At 40.9% G+C, this 20,295-nt stretch overlaps 1 protein-coding gene and 1 long non-coding RNA gene across 3 annotated transcripts in view; one reads left to right on the top strand and one right to left on the bottom strand.

The window, feature by feature from the left end:
- Nucleotides 1-8,277, top strand: part of ibtk (inhibitor of Bruton agammaglobulinemia tyrosine kinase) — a 21,618-nt gene extending 13,341 nt beyond the window's left edge. For both annotated transcript variants that reach the window (XM_085177570.1, XM_085177569.1), the window contains 10 exons: nucleotides 77-137; nucleotides 739-866; nucleotides 1,019-1,131; nucleotides 1,222-1,367; nucleotides 1,531-1,649; nucleotides 1,921-2,019; nucleotides 2,229-2,384; nucleotides 3,214-3,414; nucleotides 6,550-6,682; nucleotides 7,124-8,277. In XM_085177570.1, coding sequence (XP_085033696.1) covers nucleotides 77-137; nucleotides 739-866; nucleotides 1,019-1,131; nucleotides 1,222-1,367; nucleotides 1,531-1,649; nucleotides 1,921-2,019; nucleotides 2,229-2,384; nucleotides 3,214-3,414; nucleotides 6,550-6,682; nucleotides 7,124-7,249 — 1,282 coding nt within the window. In that variant the 3' untranslated portion in view covers nucleotides 7,250-8,277. The remainder of the gene's footprint in view (nucleotides 1-76; nucleotides 138-738; nucleotides 867-1,018; nucleotides 1,132-1,221; nucleotides 1,368-1,530; nucleotides 1,650-1,920; nucleotides 2,020-2,228; nucleotides 2,385-3,213; nucleotides 3,415-6,549; nucleotides 6,683-7,123) is intronic.
- On the bottom strand, nucleotides 7,555-20,295 carry LOC146507991 (uncharacterized). The gene is made up of 2 exons (XR_014876876.1): nucleotides 18,934-20,295; nucleotides 7,555-8,304 (listed from the first exon to the last, which is right to left on the bottom strand). It is a non-coding gene; the product is annotated as an uncharacterized LOC146507991 (long non-coding RNA).

Genomic DNA, 20,295 nt, shown 5'->3' with positions numbered 1-20,295 from the left:
TCCATAGAGCAGAGCAAACCAGAGAAGTGTTTTCTAATCAATATGTTTTTGTTTTGTGTTACTTTGGTGTCCTCAGAGCTCTGGATATTCTCAGTGATGAAGTGTTGGTGGAGCTTTCTGCAGCCTACAGGAAGATGGTGAATCCCCTTCCACCATTAAAAACACCCCAGTCTGTGTCAGAATTTCTTTTTAAGGATGCTCATTGTTTAATTTTATTTCTTTTTTTTCCCCCCAGTGAAATAAAATAATTCTTTAAAGTGAACAGCAGGGGGCAGCTCTTGTAGTTGTAGAAAAATCCAGCTGTATAAAAGCCTATAGGGGAGCAATTCTTGGCTTCAAACAGTTTCCTGATGACTTTATGGGCTCAGTTGCTAGGTTAAAGTTACACTGAACACAACATAAAGTTCATTTTGTACATTATTATCAACGGGTGGGGCTTCACCTAGTCTGAAGTGATGTCACTACATCTGCCTTTTATTTCCAGTCTTTTGTCACAGAAATCATCCTGTTGTTCTGACTTTCACTGATCATAAATCTTAAAATGATCTACACAATGTAGAGATTGAGCTGTAGAGAGTTTCTCCTGCCTCTGCAGACTGTGAAAACATGTTTGTCGATTGATTCATTGATTAACTGTAGGTGATGTAATGTTTTCTAAGACAGCCATACTTAGATTTATTTGTCTATTGCATAGAGTTTTTCATAAGTTTTTCTTTCTTTTTCTCCATTTGATTTCAGATCCCAGCAATGCAGAAGCGTGTTATCACCCCATATCCTGGTGCACCAGACCTCAGTACGTATGAGGATGAGGATTTGGACTCCACATTCAGCCCTAAACCAGAAGCAGAATTGGATCACTCTTGCAGGTACAGTCAAATATGACACAGTATCACTATGTTAATTTCTAAAGGTTTATAGCTAAAATGATCTGTGATACCTTTAAAGACGTCTATTAAATGTCTTCAGTGTGTCATCCTAACAATAATCTGCTAATAATTTCACACATTGTCTTTTTCAGGGAAATCCTGTTAAAAAAAGCTAAAATGAAGGCTAAGAAGAAACCAAGGAGGCGCTCTGATAGCTCAGGGGGCTATACTCTCTCTGATATCATCCAAAGCCCTCCTGCTGCTGGTATGTGGCTGTCAGCATGTTTGTGATGTTGGATCTTGTTGTTATTGAATTTATGACAAGTTACCTAACACATGCTTTTTTTTTGCTCAGTGGTCTCCCTATGCCTGGTGAAGTCAGGTAAGGTGAACTCGACTGAGTCTCTGCAGGAGCTCCTCACATCAGACTCTGAAGGCAGCTACATGGGGGTCGGCAGTCCCAGAGACATGCAGTCACCTGTTTTCCATGAGAGAGCTGAGGTTAATTTTACATCTTTAATATGTTGCACATTGCGTGTAGTTAGAAGTGTGAAATAATTAGATGAATTGCTAGATTAAAATCAAGACTGCAAAGATGGTCTACTTAACACTGTTAAGTTAGAGTTGAAGTGTTTGTGAGTTTTATTATTTTTTTTATCTGCAGGATGAGAAAACTTTTAGCCAGAGGCTGAAGACCCCACCCAGCACCCCAACGTCTATTAAGAACTGCCTCCCAACTCCACCCAACTCTGCTCCGCAAACCATCCCAAAGGTCCTTCCCTGGTAGGGTAACTTTGATGGTCTGAAATGTATCAACATTTTTATCGTCTTATTAATTTGTTTTTCCCACGTCTCCTCGGCTGAGAAATGCAGGTTTAAGATTGACCAAAGGCTATCTTGAGAGGATGTCATTTTATCCTTATATCCACCCACTTTATGTTGAGGGGGTGGTTAACAGAAATGAAGCATTTTCAGCCCTGATAAATAAATAACCACTGAAATTTGAGCAGTATATCTTTCTTATTAAGTGTGACTCTGTTTTTTCAATTTGCAGTCCTGCTCGAGCACCTCCAGTCTTGGATCTGAGAACCATCATGGACATGGAAGCCAACTCTCTGCAGACTCTTGGAGCAACTCCTAAAAGCCCTGGAAGGTGGGCGGGTGGTCTACAGTGTTTAACTGAGAAATCCTCAATGAAAAAATGATTTATACCACTTATTCCAGTCAATAGAAGGGAGTGATGGGTTTAATTAATGACTAATATCTGTACTTTACACATGTATCTTTCAGTTCTTAATCCACTGTCTGGAAATGAGAACTGTTGCTTACTTGAGCTCTGCTTATTTTCCAACCTGTCCACAGTGTCAGCACCAGCATTAAGCACTCCCCTCTTTCCACTAAACTGTCCCAGAAACAGAGGAAGATGCTGGCCATGGCTAACAAGGAGGCCAGTGCGGAGTCCACAGCATCCAAACCAACCCCCACAGCCACTCCATCCAAAAGCAGTGGAAAGGCCTGGTGAGTGAGCCCAAATACGAATACCGCTACTGTCATGGAATACCTTTGTGTTCCTGATATATTTCAGGAAATCTCAAAAGAGAAAAAATGCATTTTGTCAGTGAGCCCACACATTCCTACTCTGGATGGGACAAGTATTTGTGAAATTGTGTAGCATGTAGAAAATATCAAGAGTGGAAGTCTCCCTTCTCCTTTTAGCTAAAATGCTAATGTTAGATTGACTGGATAAGTTTGTTTCGAGGAAAATATTCTTTTTTTTAACTGCCACAAAGCAGGTTTACAGCTAATACAAGTGCAAACAGCTACAAAAGCTCTATATTTCCTATTTGTAAAGTAGATCTGCTTTATTAATAAAAACATTTGTTTACATTGTACAACAGGTAAAAGTTGGCTTAGTGAAAATGCGTCATTGTGATCGTTTGACTGCTTGTCGATGGTTTGACAGCAGAAGGCTTATGTTACATCCAGTGTTTAGTTAAAAGGCTTGGAGAATACTTGTGGTGGCTATTTGTTGCTGTGTTTGGATTAGGTAACACTAACTATACTAGCAATATGACATTTACACATGATCAATTTGCATTCTGTTTCTGAAACAGGTTATAATATGTGCCACAGTCATTTGCCTTGTGATCTACCCTACACTATGATTTTAGTTTTTAGTTTTGAAACCTGAATCTGTGGTTAAATTACTCAAAAAGGTACAAGATGAAGAAAGTTGTGAGCCACTATGTAATGTCTTAAACGCACCAGCAGCTAAAGAAAGGGTAGCCACCTTTTGCTTTTAATTGTGAACTTCTTCTTCCCTTCTCTGATTTCTTTCCACCTGCAGGGCAACAGCTGTCCAGTCCCCACCCTCCTCGTGTTCATTTCGGGCTCTGCTGGAGGAGGAAGAGAACCATTTGATCCGAGCAGGGCAAACCGGAACGCAAAGGGGCCAGAGCACCCTGGGATCCCCCGTCGTTGCTGCACCTGCTGCCAGAAGGGTCACATTCAAGTGTGCTGAAGGCAGCGAGTCAGAGAGACCCGCGGGGTAAGCAGAAGTCGAAGTGTAGCGCACAGGAGTAAGGGGTTCTTCCACACACTGGAGGTAGAGCCAAAATAGCCTCTCTTTTTAAGGAGATAGAAATAGTCTTGAATTGAGACTCAAATCTGTGCCAAATATTTTGAGATGGCCAAAGAGTACCTCATCTGTTACATAAAACATATTATAGGTTGCTGCTGCAGTAAGATTAAGTGTTTCTGACTTGTGCTGCTGATTTCCACTTGGAGGCACTATTGAGGTGTCATCATGTATCAGCTGTTGTGTTTTTGTTTCCAGCAGTCTGCAGCCCTGTAGATAACCCATTGTCTTAGCAATAATCTCCCATTATTTTTACTTCTAATTTCTGCAGCCTGAATATCAAACTTGGCCCCCAAAACAGGAAGAGAGTATATACGTAACACAAGCAGGCACTGTTTCGCAGCTAAGACATATAAAAGAGGAAGTGATAGTGATTGTTTAGACTTATTGTTCAGGAAACACAAAAATAAAAGCTGTGAGTTGTAACTAACCGTAACGCTAACTGGTGCCAGGGCACTGATAAGATGTGCTCTAGTTGGATAGGCTGACAGCCTGAGAAACGCATTAAGCTCTTTGTTGTGTGAGGTGAATGGCTCTGAATGACCCAGTGCTGCTGGGTTGACCTGCCCTTGACTGAGTCACCCTGACCTTTACAATGTTCCTCAACAGCTGGATAAACACGGCATGCACAGAAGATATTCCTAGCTGTAGTAAGTGGTGTGCTCTTCTTTCTGACGTTGGGTAGCGCGGAAGCAATGCAATCCTCTATGTTTGGCCACCTTTGCAGCTTTTAATTCCTTTCAGGTCCGCAAAGTCAAGTTAATCTTGTCTATCTGTATGTAAGCACATCTCTTATCTGATTTCATCTTCCTCTGCTGTATGTTTGACCATGCTTCATGCTGTTAAAAGCCGACTGCTAGATATTAAACAGCTGTGAAAGTAAGTCAAGTGAAGCCAGTGATGTTAATCAGAATTGATAAGGGCAGCCCTCGTGTCACAACAGATCACACAGAAACGGGAGCAGGTTTCAGGGTCGCCCGGGTATTTGGATGAGCAGACACGCACGAGTTCAAGGCTCAGGAAGCAGCCGTGCACGCTCTTGTGTCTGCCTTCTGGGACACAGTTTCCACATCCCAAATCAGATTTAATAGAGATGCCTTTATAATCTGCGCTGTGATTGAATGTCAGACATTTTTTCCTCTGCTTATGTCTTGTGGAAATATTTCCAGCGTTGTCTCTCGTCCAGATGAACGATCACACAAACAGAGGCCCCTCTTTCCATACGACATTAGCGTGCGCCATAATGGAGTGTTTTTGGCAGGATTTGTAACAACCCACTATATAAACGACCTACAAACTAAAAACAAAATCACTTAAAGCACACACAAATCATTCTAAAGGTAGCTCATTTGTATGAGACAGGTCATATTTTACCCACTGTGTTGAATAGATGTATTCTTTAACAAACATTATATATTTATACCCTCTTCTCTAAGTTGTTGTACAAGTATTTTAGGAGGATTTAGAAATGTGAATATATTATATATAGATGGTGTTTCAAGGGAAAAACACCATCTATAAGCAACAGGAAACTGGTTTAAGTCAGCTTTCAGTCAACCTTTGTGCACACTTTGAATCCTCTGACAGCTTTTTTTTTTCTGCTGTTGCAGTAACTCGCCTCATGTTTACAAATGGTAACCGGTGTGACTTTTCTTATACTGTTGGAGCAAGGTCTGCATTTTATTTTTAGGCTAATCCATTTGGACACTGATGTGTGAGCCGTCACGTTTTGGAGTCTGTTTTTCTACTATTTTTAGAGTCAAAAAGGATGCTGAATGTGAAAGTCTCTAAACAATGTGTTTGCGAACACAAATCCCAAAAAATGTTGCTGTGTATGTCCTCGGTGTGTAAATGGATGTAGCCTGTGACTGTTCTTACCTTCATTCCTTTGACAAGGGAAGATTAACAGAGACTGAACAGTGTGCTGCATGCTATCAGAAACCCCACTGAGCTGCTGAATGTAATGAAACATGTAGCTATTAACTTGGTCTATCAGAATAACATTGGGGGGGGACTGAATGAGTGGGAGAGTGCAGTGAGAACTGCAAACTCTGACACAGCTTTACTCTATAAATGCATTACACAAGGCAGCATTAGAATATGCTGGTATTTTTAAATTTCAGCAGTAAGTCAGACTCCAGTGGTTTGTGCCCCTCATCATCAATTCTGCTCAAATCTTTATGAACAGAATTTCTAGTTTCAGCAAAGAGGTGGAACTAGGAATTTGAAATTTAATTTGCAAAACGTCTTTTGCGGATGATGTGGTCTGCAGTAATGAAGACGCTTTACCAAGTCTGTTTTGGTAAAGTGAGGGCCAAACATCAGAGCCAAGTTATCATCTCACTGGTGAGTCTACATTCTTACCCTCACCTATGGCCTCTAAGTGTGGGTAGTGACAGAACTGGATTGCAGATACAAGTGAAGGAACAAACAAGTTCCTCTGAGTGGTTTCTAGGCTGTCCCTCAGAGATGAGGAGCTCAGTCATTTTGGTGTGGCTCAGAGTAGAGCAGACACTCCTCTACATTAAAATGAACAAGCTGAGGTGGTTGAGGGATATAACTCCTGAATCCCTTTTAGATCAGGTGTTCCAGGCACATCCTACTTGGAGAGGACTCTGGGGCAGACCCAGGAAACCCCAGAGAGATTATGTCTATTGTCTGGCTGGCTTGTGAATGTCGCTATGTCCTCTGTCTCTTCCCATCCATCCCTGTGCCCCTGACCCAGACCCAAATAAATACCATGATATTTGACACAGCACACCTAGGAAGAGTGCTGTGTCAAATGCAGCAGAGATCAGAAAGGGTTGTAGCTTGAGTTTTTATAGTAGCATGTGCAGCAATCATGTTAAAGTCTTCAGCAAAGCATTTTAACTTCAGTACTGTTGTGCAGTAGTGGCAGAGGCTTGTTAAAGCCAGGTGGACAGGTGGCCATTCACACACCGGAGCTTGTCAGTAGTGGTTGACTCAACCTTTGTCCACTGACTCAGACTCTTGTTGCAGCACTTGATACCAACGTGTGTGTGTGTCAACCATCTATCCCCTCAGGCCGTGGGTGCTGGGTGCAGTGGGCAGCCCTCCCCTCTCCTCCCTGGTGACCTTTGCTTCCATCGTGGAGGAAGAGAAGCAGCAGGAAGCCGCGCTGATCCGCAGCCGAGAGAAGCCGCTGGCGCTCATCCAGGTAACACATCGTGTCTGTGTGTCACAAGCACGCACACACACCCTTGGCATCACTGATTGCATAGCTTCTGTGTACAGCGTCGGTATGGAAAACATGGCAGTGGTCCATCAGAAGACGCTTCTTGTGTCTCCTGTCTTGCCTTATCTGACTGACTTTTACCTAATCAGCATTGCACTCTGTACAGTGCTGGTTAGAAATGAGGTGTCTCCAGTTTTGTCTCTTTGACAGCACACTCTTCTCCTCTTCCAGCTGGTTGCCAGACTTCTGTCAGAGCCTTCACAAAAACACTTTTTTCCACTGAGGTTTTCTGGTTGCTATTAAGTAAAACACTTATTACCATTAAGCTTTCAGCGTCAGCATTTTGTTCTTTTCCCTCTCAATAGAAGTTTGTTTTTTGTTTTTTTTCACAGTTTTTTTCCTTGTTATTTTCTGTCTTTATAGATTGAAGAGCGGGCCATCCAGGATCTTCTGTTCCACTATAAAGCCCATGACAACCCAGATGAGCTGATAGTGGTGGAGAGGTCTTCCAGAGGTCCCATAGCAGTCCCGACCTGGAACAAACACTGATGTTTAACGCCAGTGACGTTCACCACAACCGCTACATACCATCAATGTGAGAACATCTCATCCCATAGTCACTCTATACTTCAGGCAGTTTCCCCAAGATCCATCAGTCCATACTAAGACGTACTTGGGACTCATCATCCTAGTTTAAGATGAGTGTGATGCGAAGCTCGCTTCTCTCTGCAGTTTTAGGTTTAATTTGTTTTATTGCTGCTCAGCATTTTGTTTGTGTGTGAAAGAATGAGTGTTTTCCCACAATTGAATACAGTACTGAGGAGAGGTTTTGGGACTGGGATGAGTTGTGCATGTTTTTTTTCTTTTGATGTACTCTTTACTCAGCAAAAGCAATGGCATAAAAAGTAAACAACTCTTACAAATGAATATTATTAGTGATGTGACGTTGAAGTTGTCAAAGAAGTGAAAATGTGAGACGTTCCAGGCCACACAAAATGTGTCCAGGCTACATCACAGGGGCTCTCTGGAGCTTAAGAGACGTTAAAGAGTGCCAAAGATCATCTGTGGTAGAGCATCAGGAGCAAGTCGTATGTGAGCTGTTTAGCAAGGCAGTACATTTAGTTTCTTTTATGGACCCCCCTGCATTATATCAACATTGTGTGCTTCAGTTGATCTGCAGTGACATGGTAATTTTGCAGTAAACAGTAACATTTACTTTAAATTCAAACACGCTCACATTTGTCATAGGTAAAAAGCATTATTTGATGCAGTTACAGCAAATGCTAAAGCCAGACTATACTCAGTAGGGTTGATTGTGTTTAACCGCTCAGTAATGTGTTCTAGAAATGCTCCTGTGCCTTTCTATTACATGATAAACAAAGTAAAGCAGCTAAAAAGAATTTTTTTTTCTCCTTATTGTTTTACTCTCCAGCTCTTTTCCTGGAGCCAGTGTAAGCTTCGTAGGTAATGTTCTCATTTTCAGATGCCATTTTTGCCAGTGCGTTTGTATGTTTGAGGCCTAAAGATGTGACGGGAAAATGGCATGCAATAATAAAACATCTCACCTGTGCAATGAACCTGGCTCCTCTCTGTGTTTCATAGATCTAAGTGGACAGAATAGAATTTTAGAATTTCTAAATAAAGTCTTATCAGAGAGACTCAGTCATTCGCTGGATAATGTGGATCTCAAAGCATCTAATAAAAAATAACATTTAAGCTCTCCATCTCTCTGCACGTCATCTGCCCTGCATGAGCAAATGACCATTATTAAGTCTCAACCTGTGATTAACTGTGATGACCCCGATCTGAGCAGAGAGCACGGTGATTGAGGGATTTTATTGGCTGTAATTACAGGTAGAGCATCACATTGGAAGTCAGGAAGAGCCAGCTCACGGCGAAAATGTTAATTACAGATTAAGATCTATTAGCTGATGCAGAGATGACACGTGAATCAATGCCTCAGAGGGAGAAAAGTTCCTTTTTGACATCACACCAACGTAACCTGGAAACTAATGAGAGATTTTTTTTTTTCTTTTCAAAAGGACTGCTCATGCTGTGCATTTGTGCGCTGAATAAAAATTAAGTGGTTTAGCGTGTAGTGTAGTGCCACACGACGTCTCCTAAATATGACTGTAGAACACAAGCCCAGATAAAGTATTAAGGAGTATTAACCAATAAGCTACAACTTTAAAACCTAATAATATGTAGAGCCCCCTCAGGGCATGGATACAGGACAGGAAGCAGATCTTGTGGGTTGTGTGGGTTGGCTTCTGAAGGATCTCGGTTTTCTTAGGAAATAGAGACCACTTATCCCCTTCTGCCTGTTGTTGATGTGGACACACTTGCGTTCCTCCATTACATCAAGATCCTGCCCCGGGATAGACATGGATTGTCTCTGATTCTTTCCAAACCACTTCACAAACTGATCCACTAGTGCCTCCACCCCACTAACACATTCAACCAACCACTGCAGAACTGTCAGTACTGTAGGTAAGTGGCATGACCCTGTAAATCTGAGCTGTACACTGTGAACAGGAATGCAGACAGAGCACCAGTCTTATATACTACACTCTGTCTGTCAGGTGGTCATTAATGTATGAGCTGGTAAACATGTTTACTGAGATTTCCTATAGCTTCTTTTTCAGCAGCTGAATCATGTTAAAGGAGGTGATCTTCACTGTGCAGCTGCTACCACCCAAATGGGAGCAGGCTCTCTGCAGCATGTGGATGATTACATTCATTCTTTGTACACGAACAGCAGAGGGTCACACAGACTAGAAGTTGTTTTTCTTCAGTTGGGATGCTGCGTAAGTTTAACAGAAGTAACGTATTACCTAAAATCATTCAAACTGGTCAAACATCTCACTACTAATTAGGTTAACGAGTAGAAGAGTTGTGTTAAAAAAAAAAAAGGAACATCCTAGAGTCGTTCAGAAGGAAAGGTGAATAGCTGTGTGGCAAAAAGTTCAACAACTAAAAAATGATTTTCACTACACAACAGCAGGAAAAATAGGGATCATTCAATTATGTTTTCGATAGCTGGTATCTTCTGCTATCTCACCCAGGATCTCAGACAGCTGGCTAGCACAGGTCCTCAGAACCTTGGGGCTGATGCCATCATCAACACTTCAGTGCAAATGCAGCCACTTAAGCAATACTTTTGGCTCTTACCATTTAGATTAGCGAGAAACGCAGCCTTTACCAGAAACATTATAGGAGAGAAACGAGACAATGAAATCTATGGGAGGATTGTTTTAGCCATTAGCTACTCTTTAACTGCTTAACCTTTACTTTTAGATAAATAGCCATTAGCAACCTTTAAGCTTAACAATTTTATCATTACATGTCATTATAGCCTTTTACTTCGTCTATATCCATTTAGCTATGTTGATGCTTTTCGCTCAGTTTCAGTGACTGACAATGTAGATTAGATTTTTTTTAATTAAGTAATGTTTACGTTCCCTCTGACAGCTGCATTAGTACCTCCTGGGCTATATTTATCCTGGTTAGGAATCAGTGCTGTAGTATTTGGCAAGGAGAAGTGTGACCGAGCTGTTCGGCATGTTTGAGGAAGGAGCGCTCATCCTCTCAAGTGGTGCTCACTCCTGGCCTTCCAGCCGGGCAGATGGGAAAATCATAGGGCTGTCCTCAGGATGGTGAAGATCACTTCAGGATTAATTTGTTTATGGAGAAAAATGGACATGCTTGACGTCTCATGGAACACATCCTACATTCCCAACTGCTTTGCCTGGAGAGTTCCAGGTTAAAGCAAAATCAAGGTCAAACCCCATTCATCCAGCCAGATTTAATCACTCATCGAGTTGCTCTTCATGGTCATGGTTATAATTATGATGCTTTAGCAGTGCTCCAACTTCTTCTTTTTTCTTTTTAAATACTGCATATACAGTATGCCAGGAAATACCAGAATAGTAATTTGTTTTCATTTCTTTAATCCTGAGGTGAATTGTTTACTATTTGGGTCATTCAGTGAAAATTCACCTCACCCCCACAGAATTATTGATTTTCTTCTTCTTCTTTTTTCCTTCAGCAAATTTAATGAAGTCCATCAAAGTACATCGCAGACAGAAATTTGGCAAATTTGGCATTTTCCAGATATCCTTATTTTTTCAGTATTTTAAATGCCTCCGAACTTATTAAGTACAGGAGATACATACGTGAAGTTTTCTGGGCTGAAAAAAATATTTGTTATATTTAAAAACTGCAGTCAGATTATTTTTAAACTCAGTCCAAGTGTCACAATCTGAAGTTATTTGAAGAAATAGTTTTTTTGTTTCTCCTATAACCAGATTTGAGCACCAGTATAATGGGAGTATAATAGTGTCTTTCACTAAGAATAACAAAATCGTGTGTGATGTGATGTAGCATCTTTAGTGGCCGGTACACTTTCCAGGGGCATAAGCGACCAGTCAAATCAAGTTATAGTATCTGATAGGTCTATTTTTATACCTACTCTTTGATACCTGGCTTGTCTTATAGCTCCTTCTGTGTTAAAATTATTTTTGAATAGTTAGAAACGTGAACCCTCAGTGCTTGTTTGTTCTATTCTGATAGTGTTGTTGGTCTGAAAGTTTGCGATTCTGTTATCAAAATGTGAAAAATAATGACCTGCTGTCTCAGGATCTAGTGCTTTTCTTTTCTACAGCACCAGGAAAATGATTGTGCCTGGATGTTCTCAATGGATGTATTCAATCTCAACATGTAGAACTATTACAAGGTGCGTTTTTAACAGAACTTAAATGTATCACTGTCTATGTAGGTTCTCATTCATCCAGGTCCTGACTCAGTCCTGACACTGCCCTCATCTGACTAGCTCTTGATGCGATCAGTGTTGGGGTCATTGAGAGAAACGTAATGCATTAGACGCGTTACACAGAACACTGCAGGGCGTTACTTAATTACTCCCAGGAGAAATTCATTCATTACATTACTTTCGTGTTTCTTCATAAAATGACCATTTAACAGCATGAACCTATAGGCTAATGTCCCACACACTGCCGCTGACTGCTCATTGGTTAGTTACCCGTTGAAGTTCAGGGTCTGGCTGCTGGGTTGGGGTCAGCAGTCACTCAGCTGTAACATCACTCTGGGTTCTTGGCTAGCTTAACGTTAACATGCAGTCAGTGCAGATGCTTGCAAAGAGCCGGAGTTGTGATAGCAGTATAATGCAGTTGTTTTTGCCCTGGATGCGGTTTGCACTTTACCATCACAGTCTCATCCTTTGCACAATAAAAATAAAAGTAATGTCCACATCCACGCTGTAGACTGTACTACTTTTCTCCTCTGTCACATGAACTGAAATAAGTGGGATCAAAAGGCAAGCAGACTATCAAAGGGCTCAAAAATGATGGAAAAAAGTGATATTAAAATGATAATTGTAACTTTGACAGTTTTCACAGTATGAAGGTAAAACTTTATATGATGTGCTGAAGTTAATACAAAAAGTTAGTACAGAAGGGTCGACTGATTCTAAGCAACTCAAGTAAGAACGTTTCTCCAATACAACTCACACTATAAATTTAAGGTTAACGACACACAAATAAGCACTTTAACTAAAGGTTGTTATTTTTTTCAGTCCAACAAGCGTTTAATACATATTCAAGTTCTTCTTCTTCTTGTTTCAGTTTCACTTTATCGTCTGACTCCATCACACCCTATTCCTAGCTTCCTCTTCATCCTCTGCAAGTTCTCCTTCACTACATCTACGTCCAACCTCCTATCTCCAGCTTATCCACTATGCCTCCTCTGCAGATGTCCAGACCATCTCAGCTATGTCACACTAACTTTGTCTCCAAACCCTTCAGCCTGAGCCGTCCTCATGTACTCTTACCTCTCCATTCTGGTAACACCCAATGAAAAATAATAGCATTTTCTGCTCTGCCCCCTCTGGCACCACCTTTTGTCTTTGTGTCACGGCCACTGTCTCTAAACCATTAATCACAGCTGGTCTCTCTCTTCTTCATTTTTCTTGTGCACTGTCTGCCACTTTGGATAGTTGACCCCAGGTATTTAAACTCATCTACCTTTGCTATCTTTGCCCATTGTAACGTCAGGTTTTACATTAAACAAACATTTTATGGATTTGAAGTGAGACAAAAATACAAATTACGCCTGCAATGTGTCCACGTCGTCCAGTGAAGCGTTATATAGAAACACAGTGGGGGTGTCTTGATTAAATATTTTTCAGCAAAATTGACTAATTTGTTCACGAGTCTCCCCGCTGCTTGGTTTCTTTTCAGAGCCTCTGTCAGGAATAAAAGTTCAACAACCTTTTTCAATCCTATTTGCCAGACAAGAAGCCAGTTAGCCCAGGATTACCTGACCTAACCACGGCCGTCATAGAGCTGGCAGCTTTACAAAGACCATTAGAGCCTCTGCAAGTGTTTTACTCCCAGAGTGTGGCTGGAACGTGGCACCCTACCTGCCGTCTTGGATCTCATTCAGGAGATGCCCTCTCAGCTTCACGTTGTTTTCCAAGAAACGTGATGCATTAATTATGGCCTTTCTTAATAGATCTTTTAAAATATGTTAGGCATCCTGGCTCTGTTAAATAAAGATCAAGAAGGTTTTACTACTATATGAATGACTGTGTGGCAAAAGGGGATCTTTAAGAATACACTGTCTATTGGCTTTGTCAGAGAATACATAAATATAAAAAACTATTATGTGATTCTCTGATGGAAGTTTCTGCTTTGGGTTCAGGAACACTTCTTCTTTAGTGAAATTAGATTTAGAAATGCAAGACACCAAGAAAATGAAGAAAATATAGAGACAGGAATCAAAAATGCCACTATGTTTTCTGGCCCATGATTATATAAGAGACTGAAAGTGGAAATTTGTCCTATGACCTGACAACTTTGGATTTCCTCTTTGAAATCATGGACAGCATATCCTGACCAGCTGGCTTGAGGTCTGGCTTCTAGCACTCATGGCTATTTCTTTATATTTACTGTATAGCTCCAAGAGTCCACCTTTCTGTCAGTCTCAGCAAAAAAAAAAGAAATAAACATTTTGCCCAAAATTGATGATGTCAGTGGATAAAAAATAGACAGTATAAGGCCTCGTAGAGTTAGCTGGGTTTGCGTTCTACCTTTAGATTCAAATGACAGCTGAGACGTGTTGTTAGTATAAATGGGCACACCCGTAAAGGATGCAGGGTGCAATTATGTGTGAAGTCACATAGCCACAGATTAGAAAACCACATTTAAAAGCCTTCAAATTCAAGGTGTGGCTGTTTGATGTGGATGCGTTCCAGCATAGTTTGAGCTTCCAGGTGCAGGGGAGTGCTGTCATACCATTAGCGTTGGTCAAGTGAATGCAAGTATACGAGACACAAGCACATTCAGTACTAAAATCACAGCATATCTGTAGCATCTATTAGGTGGTGAATTACTTTAGCAGCAGCATTCAGATCCTTTGCTGTTCCTGGTCTTGCACAAAGACCCTGTAATGGAGAAGATTAGATGAGATGGGCCTCACTTATCTCCCAATGAAATAAGACCTGTTTTGTAACTTTTAGCCGACCTTGAGTAATCTGAAGCCAAACACACCACAGTTTGTGTCTCTTTTGGATCAAAAGAAGCTGAAATAATGGGATCCTCTGTGCAAAGGTGACTGCTCCTTCCCACTCCACAGACCCCACATAACCCCGCACTACTTTTCCTTGAAGGCAGAGCGATTCTGCAGCTTTTTGCCACTGGGGGTCAGAAGCAGCTCGACTGAAAGCGGCTGGAAATCCCATTTCTCTCTCTGCGCCTCTGATCCAAAACCAAAACTAACTCTACTGTCAGCAGAATATATCTCTCCGACAGCTGGGACAAACTAATGCGACCCTCCTGGAAATCCAGTTATCTCTGAAAAGAGAGGACGAGGGTAAAGGATGATAGGGGAGACAGAGAGCTGAGAACCATGAGTAGATCTTTGTTTCCTAGTTATGCATGTATTTTCTTAGGCAACATTGCCTTAGAAACTGGTCACCCATATGTGAGACCTTAGTCATGCTGCAGAGCTTCTCAGGGCAAGTGTTTCTGATCGAATCTGACATCCAGTTATTCCATCTGCTTTTCTTCTCTAAGTTACAGCGGCAGCAGGAACCCCCCCAAAAAATTTGAAAATGAATTGTCATTTATGTGCAGTGTTGGGAAGGTTACTTTTAAAATGTATTCCATTACAGAATACAGAATACGTGCCCCAAAATGTATTATGTAACGTATTCCGTTACGTTACTCAATGAGAGTAACGTATTCTGAATACTTTGGATTACTTAATATATTATCATGCTGTTTACAACTACATGAATGTACTATTGCTGTGATTTATTACTGTTACTGAAGGTCCGCGGCTCCGAACCGTAGTAAAGGGACCTCTGGCTAATACGGTGGGTTCTGTGTCGGTCTTGTAGCCGAAAACTAGCTTTACTTTGTTGTCTGGGTCAACTTTGCTAGCGAGAGACAGAGAGAGGCATTGAAAGGCTGCTCCAACGGAACTTATTGTTTTTGGAGGAAAACACGAACACGACAAGGTGTGCAGTCGAGTCTTAATAGCTTACTTACAACTGGGCTCGTCAGGCACTCTTCTTGGCTGCAGTGGTTATTATTATATTTACATGCTTCCAGCTCCCGTTTTTGCTGATGACAGCTCGTACTTTTCCTTTTTCTCCCTCCCTCGCTCACAGACACATAACGTGTATGGCAGTCCATTCTCCCTGCAGCACGGACTACACTGCCTATGATGCTACATTCTTTAGAGCTATACCTGTAGCATTCTGCCTATTAGCTTAGCACAACAACAACAAAAAGGCCTCTCTCACCCAGGAAACACGCAGAGAGAGAGCGTCACCCTGTAACCATGGCAACCGTAACGCTGCCACCTGGAACAACAGAACATAGCTGTCAAACAAAACCCAAACAGGCCTGACCCGCGAAAATACGAAACAGGGAAGTACCGCCGTGTAATCCATTTATTTCAACAAAGTAACTGTATTCTAAATACCACCTTTTTAAATGGTACCTGTAACGGAATACTGTTACTCATACTTTGTATTTTAAATACGTAACGGCGGTACATGTATTCCGTTACTCCCCAACACTGTTTATGTGACAGTGCTTGTACTGTAAATCCTTTGCTTCTGGTTTCTTTGCTGGCAATGAGAAAGAAATATTTATCTTAGAGGAACTGTTTCAGTCACCATCTCTCCTGGCTAAAACAGTTTACCAGCAAAAGCACCAAAAATAATGCACACATAAGATGGTCCTACTGGTAGAGCCATGTACACAGATTGATGTTGTAAAATCAACTGTTCCATTGGTAAAATGTTTGCAGTGGCTAATGTTACATAAGTGCTTAAGCTAATGTAGTGCACAACCATTATATGTCATTACACCTCGCTACTCAGCATCCTTCCTCAACAAAACATAACATTTACATTTAAAATTAACTTTACGCCACAGCAGGGATTTAGAATGACTTTTTAATAAAGGGGTTTCTATTTAAACTTGCTAGGCTAGCGTTAGTTGATACTATAGAGCTCCATCCACTTGTCCAGAAATGGTCACTGCCTGGTCCAGAAAACCAGCATGGTGGTGAGAGGCCAACTTGATGGCATCCAAAATGCTGACTTTGAAGAGTCTAAATGAGACTTCCCAAAGCAGTGGGTGATGTCGTATTGGCTACATCCTACAGTCAATGTTCAGTCTGTGCTCTTAATGAGCTGCATCTCCACCGTCTACTCTGGAGTCAATTCCACCTTCTTTGAATGCAAAGGGTCTACGTCAGGATGTCAGATGTGATACATTCATCTCAAAACCTCACAATGTCATCAAGACTTTCAACAGAGGAAACACAACAATCATAATGACAAACATAGGAAAATTGCAACTGGCCCAAACTGGAAAAATAAAAACAAACAAACAAAAAATGCTAACGCAGTTGTTTGCAGTATATAAGAATATTAGCATAATAATTGTTTTTTGTAACTATAAAGGTTGGGTGTATTACTAAATTTCTAAAAGTAAAACATGCAACAAGGTTAGCTAAAAACACTATAGTGAAACTATGCACTGCTAGCGACATTAGCACAATAGCTGAAGTGTTACTATATAGTGTTACCTAGAGTTTCAGCTTGACAAATAAAAATATATGGTGTGGAAATCTTTTGTGTCTCCATCTATTGTGATGTAAATTTGTCATTTGACTTTGTTCTTGATAAAAAAATAAATAAATGTCTTTAAAAATGCTAACCCTAAATTAGCCATTTAGTAACAGTAGCTCAGCCTTTATTTTGAATACAAACCTAGCTAATGCTAACTTATAGAATGTTTAGCCTTATGATAAGAAACAACAATAAAACGAGAGGTAGGAGAGGTTTTGGCTTCAGCTAACAGTAAACAAAGCCAACAAGGTGCTTACAAATCTATCTATCTAATAATAATAATGGATTGCATTTATACAGCGCTTTTCGGGCCCTCAAAGCACTTTACAATTCCACTATTCATTCACTCACTGGTGGAGGCAAGCTACAGTTGTAGCCCCAGCTGCCCTGGGGCAGACTGACAGAAGCGAGGCTGCCATATTGCGCCATCGGCCCCTCTGGCCAACAGGCGGCAGATGAAGTGTCTTGCCCAAGGACACCGAGACTTGGGCAAGACACCGCGACCGAGACTGTCCGAGCCGGGCTCGAACCGGCAACCTTCCAGTTACAAGACGAACTGCCAACTCTTTGAGATCGCCCTATCTATCTATCGATGCCAGAGTTCAGCAGACAATGGCCAGACTGCTTTGAGGTGATGGCAATGCAACCAAGGTATGTAGAAGAGCATCTTTGATCCTTGAGAAAGGTGGGCTACAGTAGCAGAAAACCACACTTTGTGCCACTTCTGTCAGCTGAGAACAGGAAATTGAGTCTAAATTTTTCACAGTTTCACCAGAAGTTCGACAATAGAAGACTGGAATGATGTTGCCTGGTATGATGAGTCTTGATTTCTTCTGTGACATTTGGATGGTAGGGTCAGAGTTTGATGTAAACAATATGAAAGCATGGCTCCATCCTACCCTGTATTAATAATTCAGGCTGCTGGCTGTGTTGTAATGGTGTGGGGGATATTTTCTTGGTACATTTTGGGCCCCTTAGTACCACCTAAGCATCATTTAAAAACTCCAGCCTACTTGAGCATTGTTTCTCATCTATTTAGGACCACAATGTACCCATCTTGCGCTTCCAGTGGGGTAAATACCCACACTCCATATTACAAAACTCAAATAATCTCATTTGGTTTTTTGAACATGACAATGGGTTGACTGTACTCAGATCTGCTCCTCAGTCACCAGATCTCAATTCAGCAGAGCACAGTTAAGATGGGCAGCTGAAAACTGCAGCCACAGTGTGATGCTGTATTGTCAAAAAGCACTGATGTTTTACTTTTATCTGATATCTGATCAGATAATAAGTCCAATTCATTTTGAAACTGCACTTAAAATAAAAAGAATGAAAGAATGGCATTTATCTGTAATCCAGTGTCTGATAATGATTTGTCCTTTCAAGTGAAGAACCTGCAATAATGATTAGTTTGTCTGTATCTGTTATGTATGTCTAGAAATATTTTTTAAAGGCTTTATGTCACTAGAAGGAAAAGTAAAAAGAACGTTTAAAGGTCCATCTGCCACACGGTCCTGATCTGAAGGGAAAAGCTCAAAGGGAGCAGCGACATTTCACTTCATGGTAGATAAAACCAGCTCATGCAGTCTGATAAATGATACTGGAAAACAAAATGACTCCCTCTCTTTTTTTCTTTTCTTTTTTTCTTTTTTTTTTTTTCTTTATTGGGCTGAACTGTCCAGAAATGTTTTCATAGACCCCAGAGGAAAACTTTGTGTGATTGTAAAAGATTGCTTTATGAGGCATTGAAGCCATCTCATCCACATACATTAGATCCTGCAGAGCAGGAAAACAAGGCTCTGTTTTGGAAATGATTTTTAAAAACTAAATAACCACCAAGTCATCTGACAGGAAAAGGCATTAACATCACCAGTAGGAAAGGGTATGTATTATTTTTGAATTTGTGCCTCCATTTGAATTTCTGACAACATAATCTCATTCCTGTCTTTCAATACGCTCAAAAGAATAAATCATCCATTTCGCAATGAGTAATGAGGTGCCAGGTTGTGTTTATACAAAACATTTCATTTGCAGTTGTTGGTGTTGTAATGGATGTGTATACCTGCTGCTGGCTTTGATTTAGCTTTGCAGAGGGGAGCGGCAGCACCATGCAGGGGCCCAGTCCAATGCTTTGCAAACCGTGTCTCCACACCTGGGAAACACATCGGCAGAGCTGCTTTCAGTCCATTGTAACTGACTAACGGTTCCATGTACATTTCCAGATGTGGGATTCAGTTTCAGTTCAACCTGTCTGACACATGCCAAAACAAAGTAAAGAGAAAACAAAACACACAATTACAGGCAACAGATGAAGTGAAGGTCAAGCTTTTTAAAACACCCTTTAGATTATACTCTAAAAATAATATTTTTCTTCCAAATTTGAAAATCTTTCTTTAATTAAGGCTGATTTTACAGGGGTGCAAGTTAACTGTAAGCGCCATTATAGCTGACTGCGTGTGTCTGCATCCTATCATGATGAGGGAGTTACGCACAGCTCCTGTGTGGGACTCTGAGTTAAGACAGTGCAGTAGAGTATATGGGATAATCAGGGTTTACAGATCTGGGTGGCTCCAGTGACGCAGGGCTTTACCCGTGCCTAATAGAGTGTCCGTGACGACAGCCTCCTTCACCTCCACATGGCATCCCCTGGGCATCACTGATCCCTTCGGGCTCATGCAACCCCTGACCTTCTCACATGCTGATTTAATAGAGTCTGAGAGGTTCCTAAGAAGCCATACAGAAAAATAATGACATTAATCAAAGAGATGAAATGCCACAATGCAAACCCTTAACTGCAACCAATGACATGATGGACATGCTAAAGTGTGTTTTAGAGAGTATCCTTATTGGTCACTGAGCATATCAGCAGCTGAAGGTGTATGTGAGGTCAGAGGTAACAGGTTTTTAATGTCACAGGCAAATGTTTACCCACTTTTTTTCTTTTAAAATGAAAAGTCGCATTTCTTTGATGACTTTTAACAATGACTGTAGATAGTGACACTGTAAAGGTAGCCTTAGACTCAGTGTAGCTCAGCTGATTGATTTACTTAAAGGCCTAAACCAGCCAGCCCATAGATGGCGACATGACGACGTGTAGCGAGTTGCGGATCAGCTCAGTCTGAACAGATCAGAATACTTTTATATTTATTTATTTGCTTATTTTTTTAACAATTTAATTCTATTTTTTTCCTCTTTTTTTATTTATAATTTTATTTGACAAAATCATGACCTGGATCATGACCACGGGAATGATCTCATGAGTAACTGAATCATTGTTCCCGTATTCAGTGTGGTTCGGAGCCTCAGTTATCTCATGAAGTAATTTGAAGTTTAATATATATCTTCTCATTAAAATTCATTTAAAATTTTTACTATAAGACTATGGAGCAGCTTGATAAAGCAGATCCTTATAGTATTGTCAAAC

The sequence above is a fragment of the Neolamprologus multifasciatus genome, chromosome 11 (genome assembly GCF_963576455.1).
Source record: "Neolamprologus multifasciatus chromosome 11, fNeoMul1.2, whole genome shotgun sequence".
In the NCBI taxonomy this organism is placed as follows: domain Eukaryota; kingdom Metazoa; phylum Chordata; class Actinopteri; order Cichliformes; family Cichlidae; genus Neolamprologus; species Neolamprologus multifasciatus.
The sequence above is the reverse complement of the archived record's forward strand: the minus strand, read 5'-3'. Positions and strand labels throughout refer to the sequence as shown.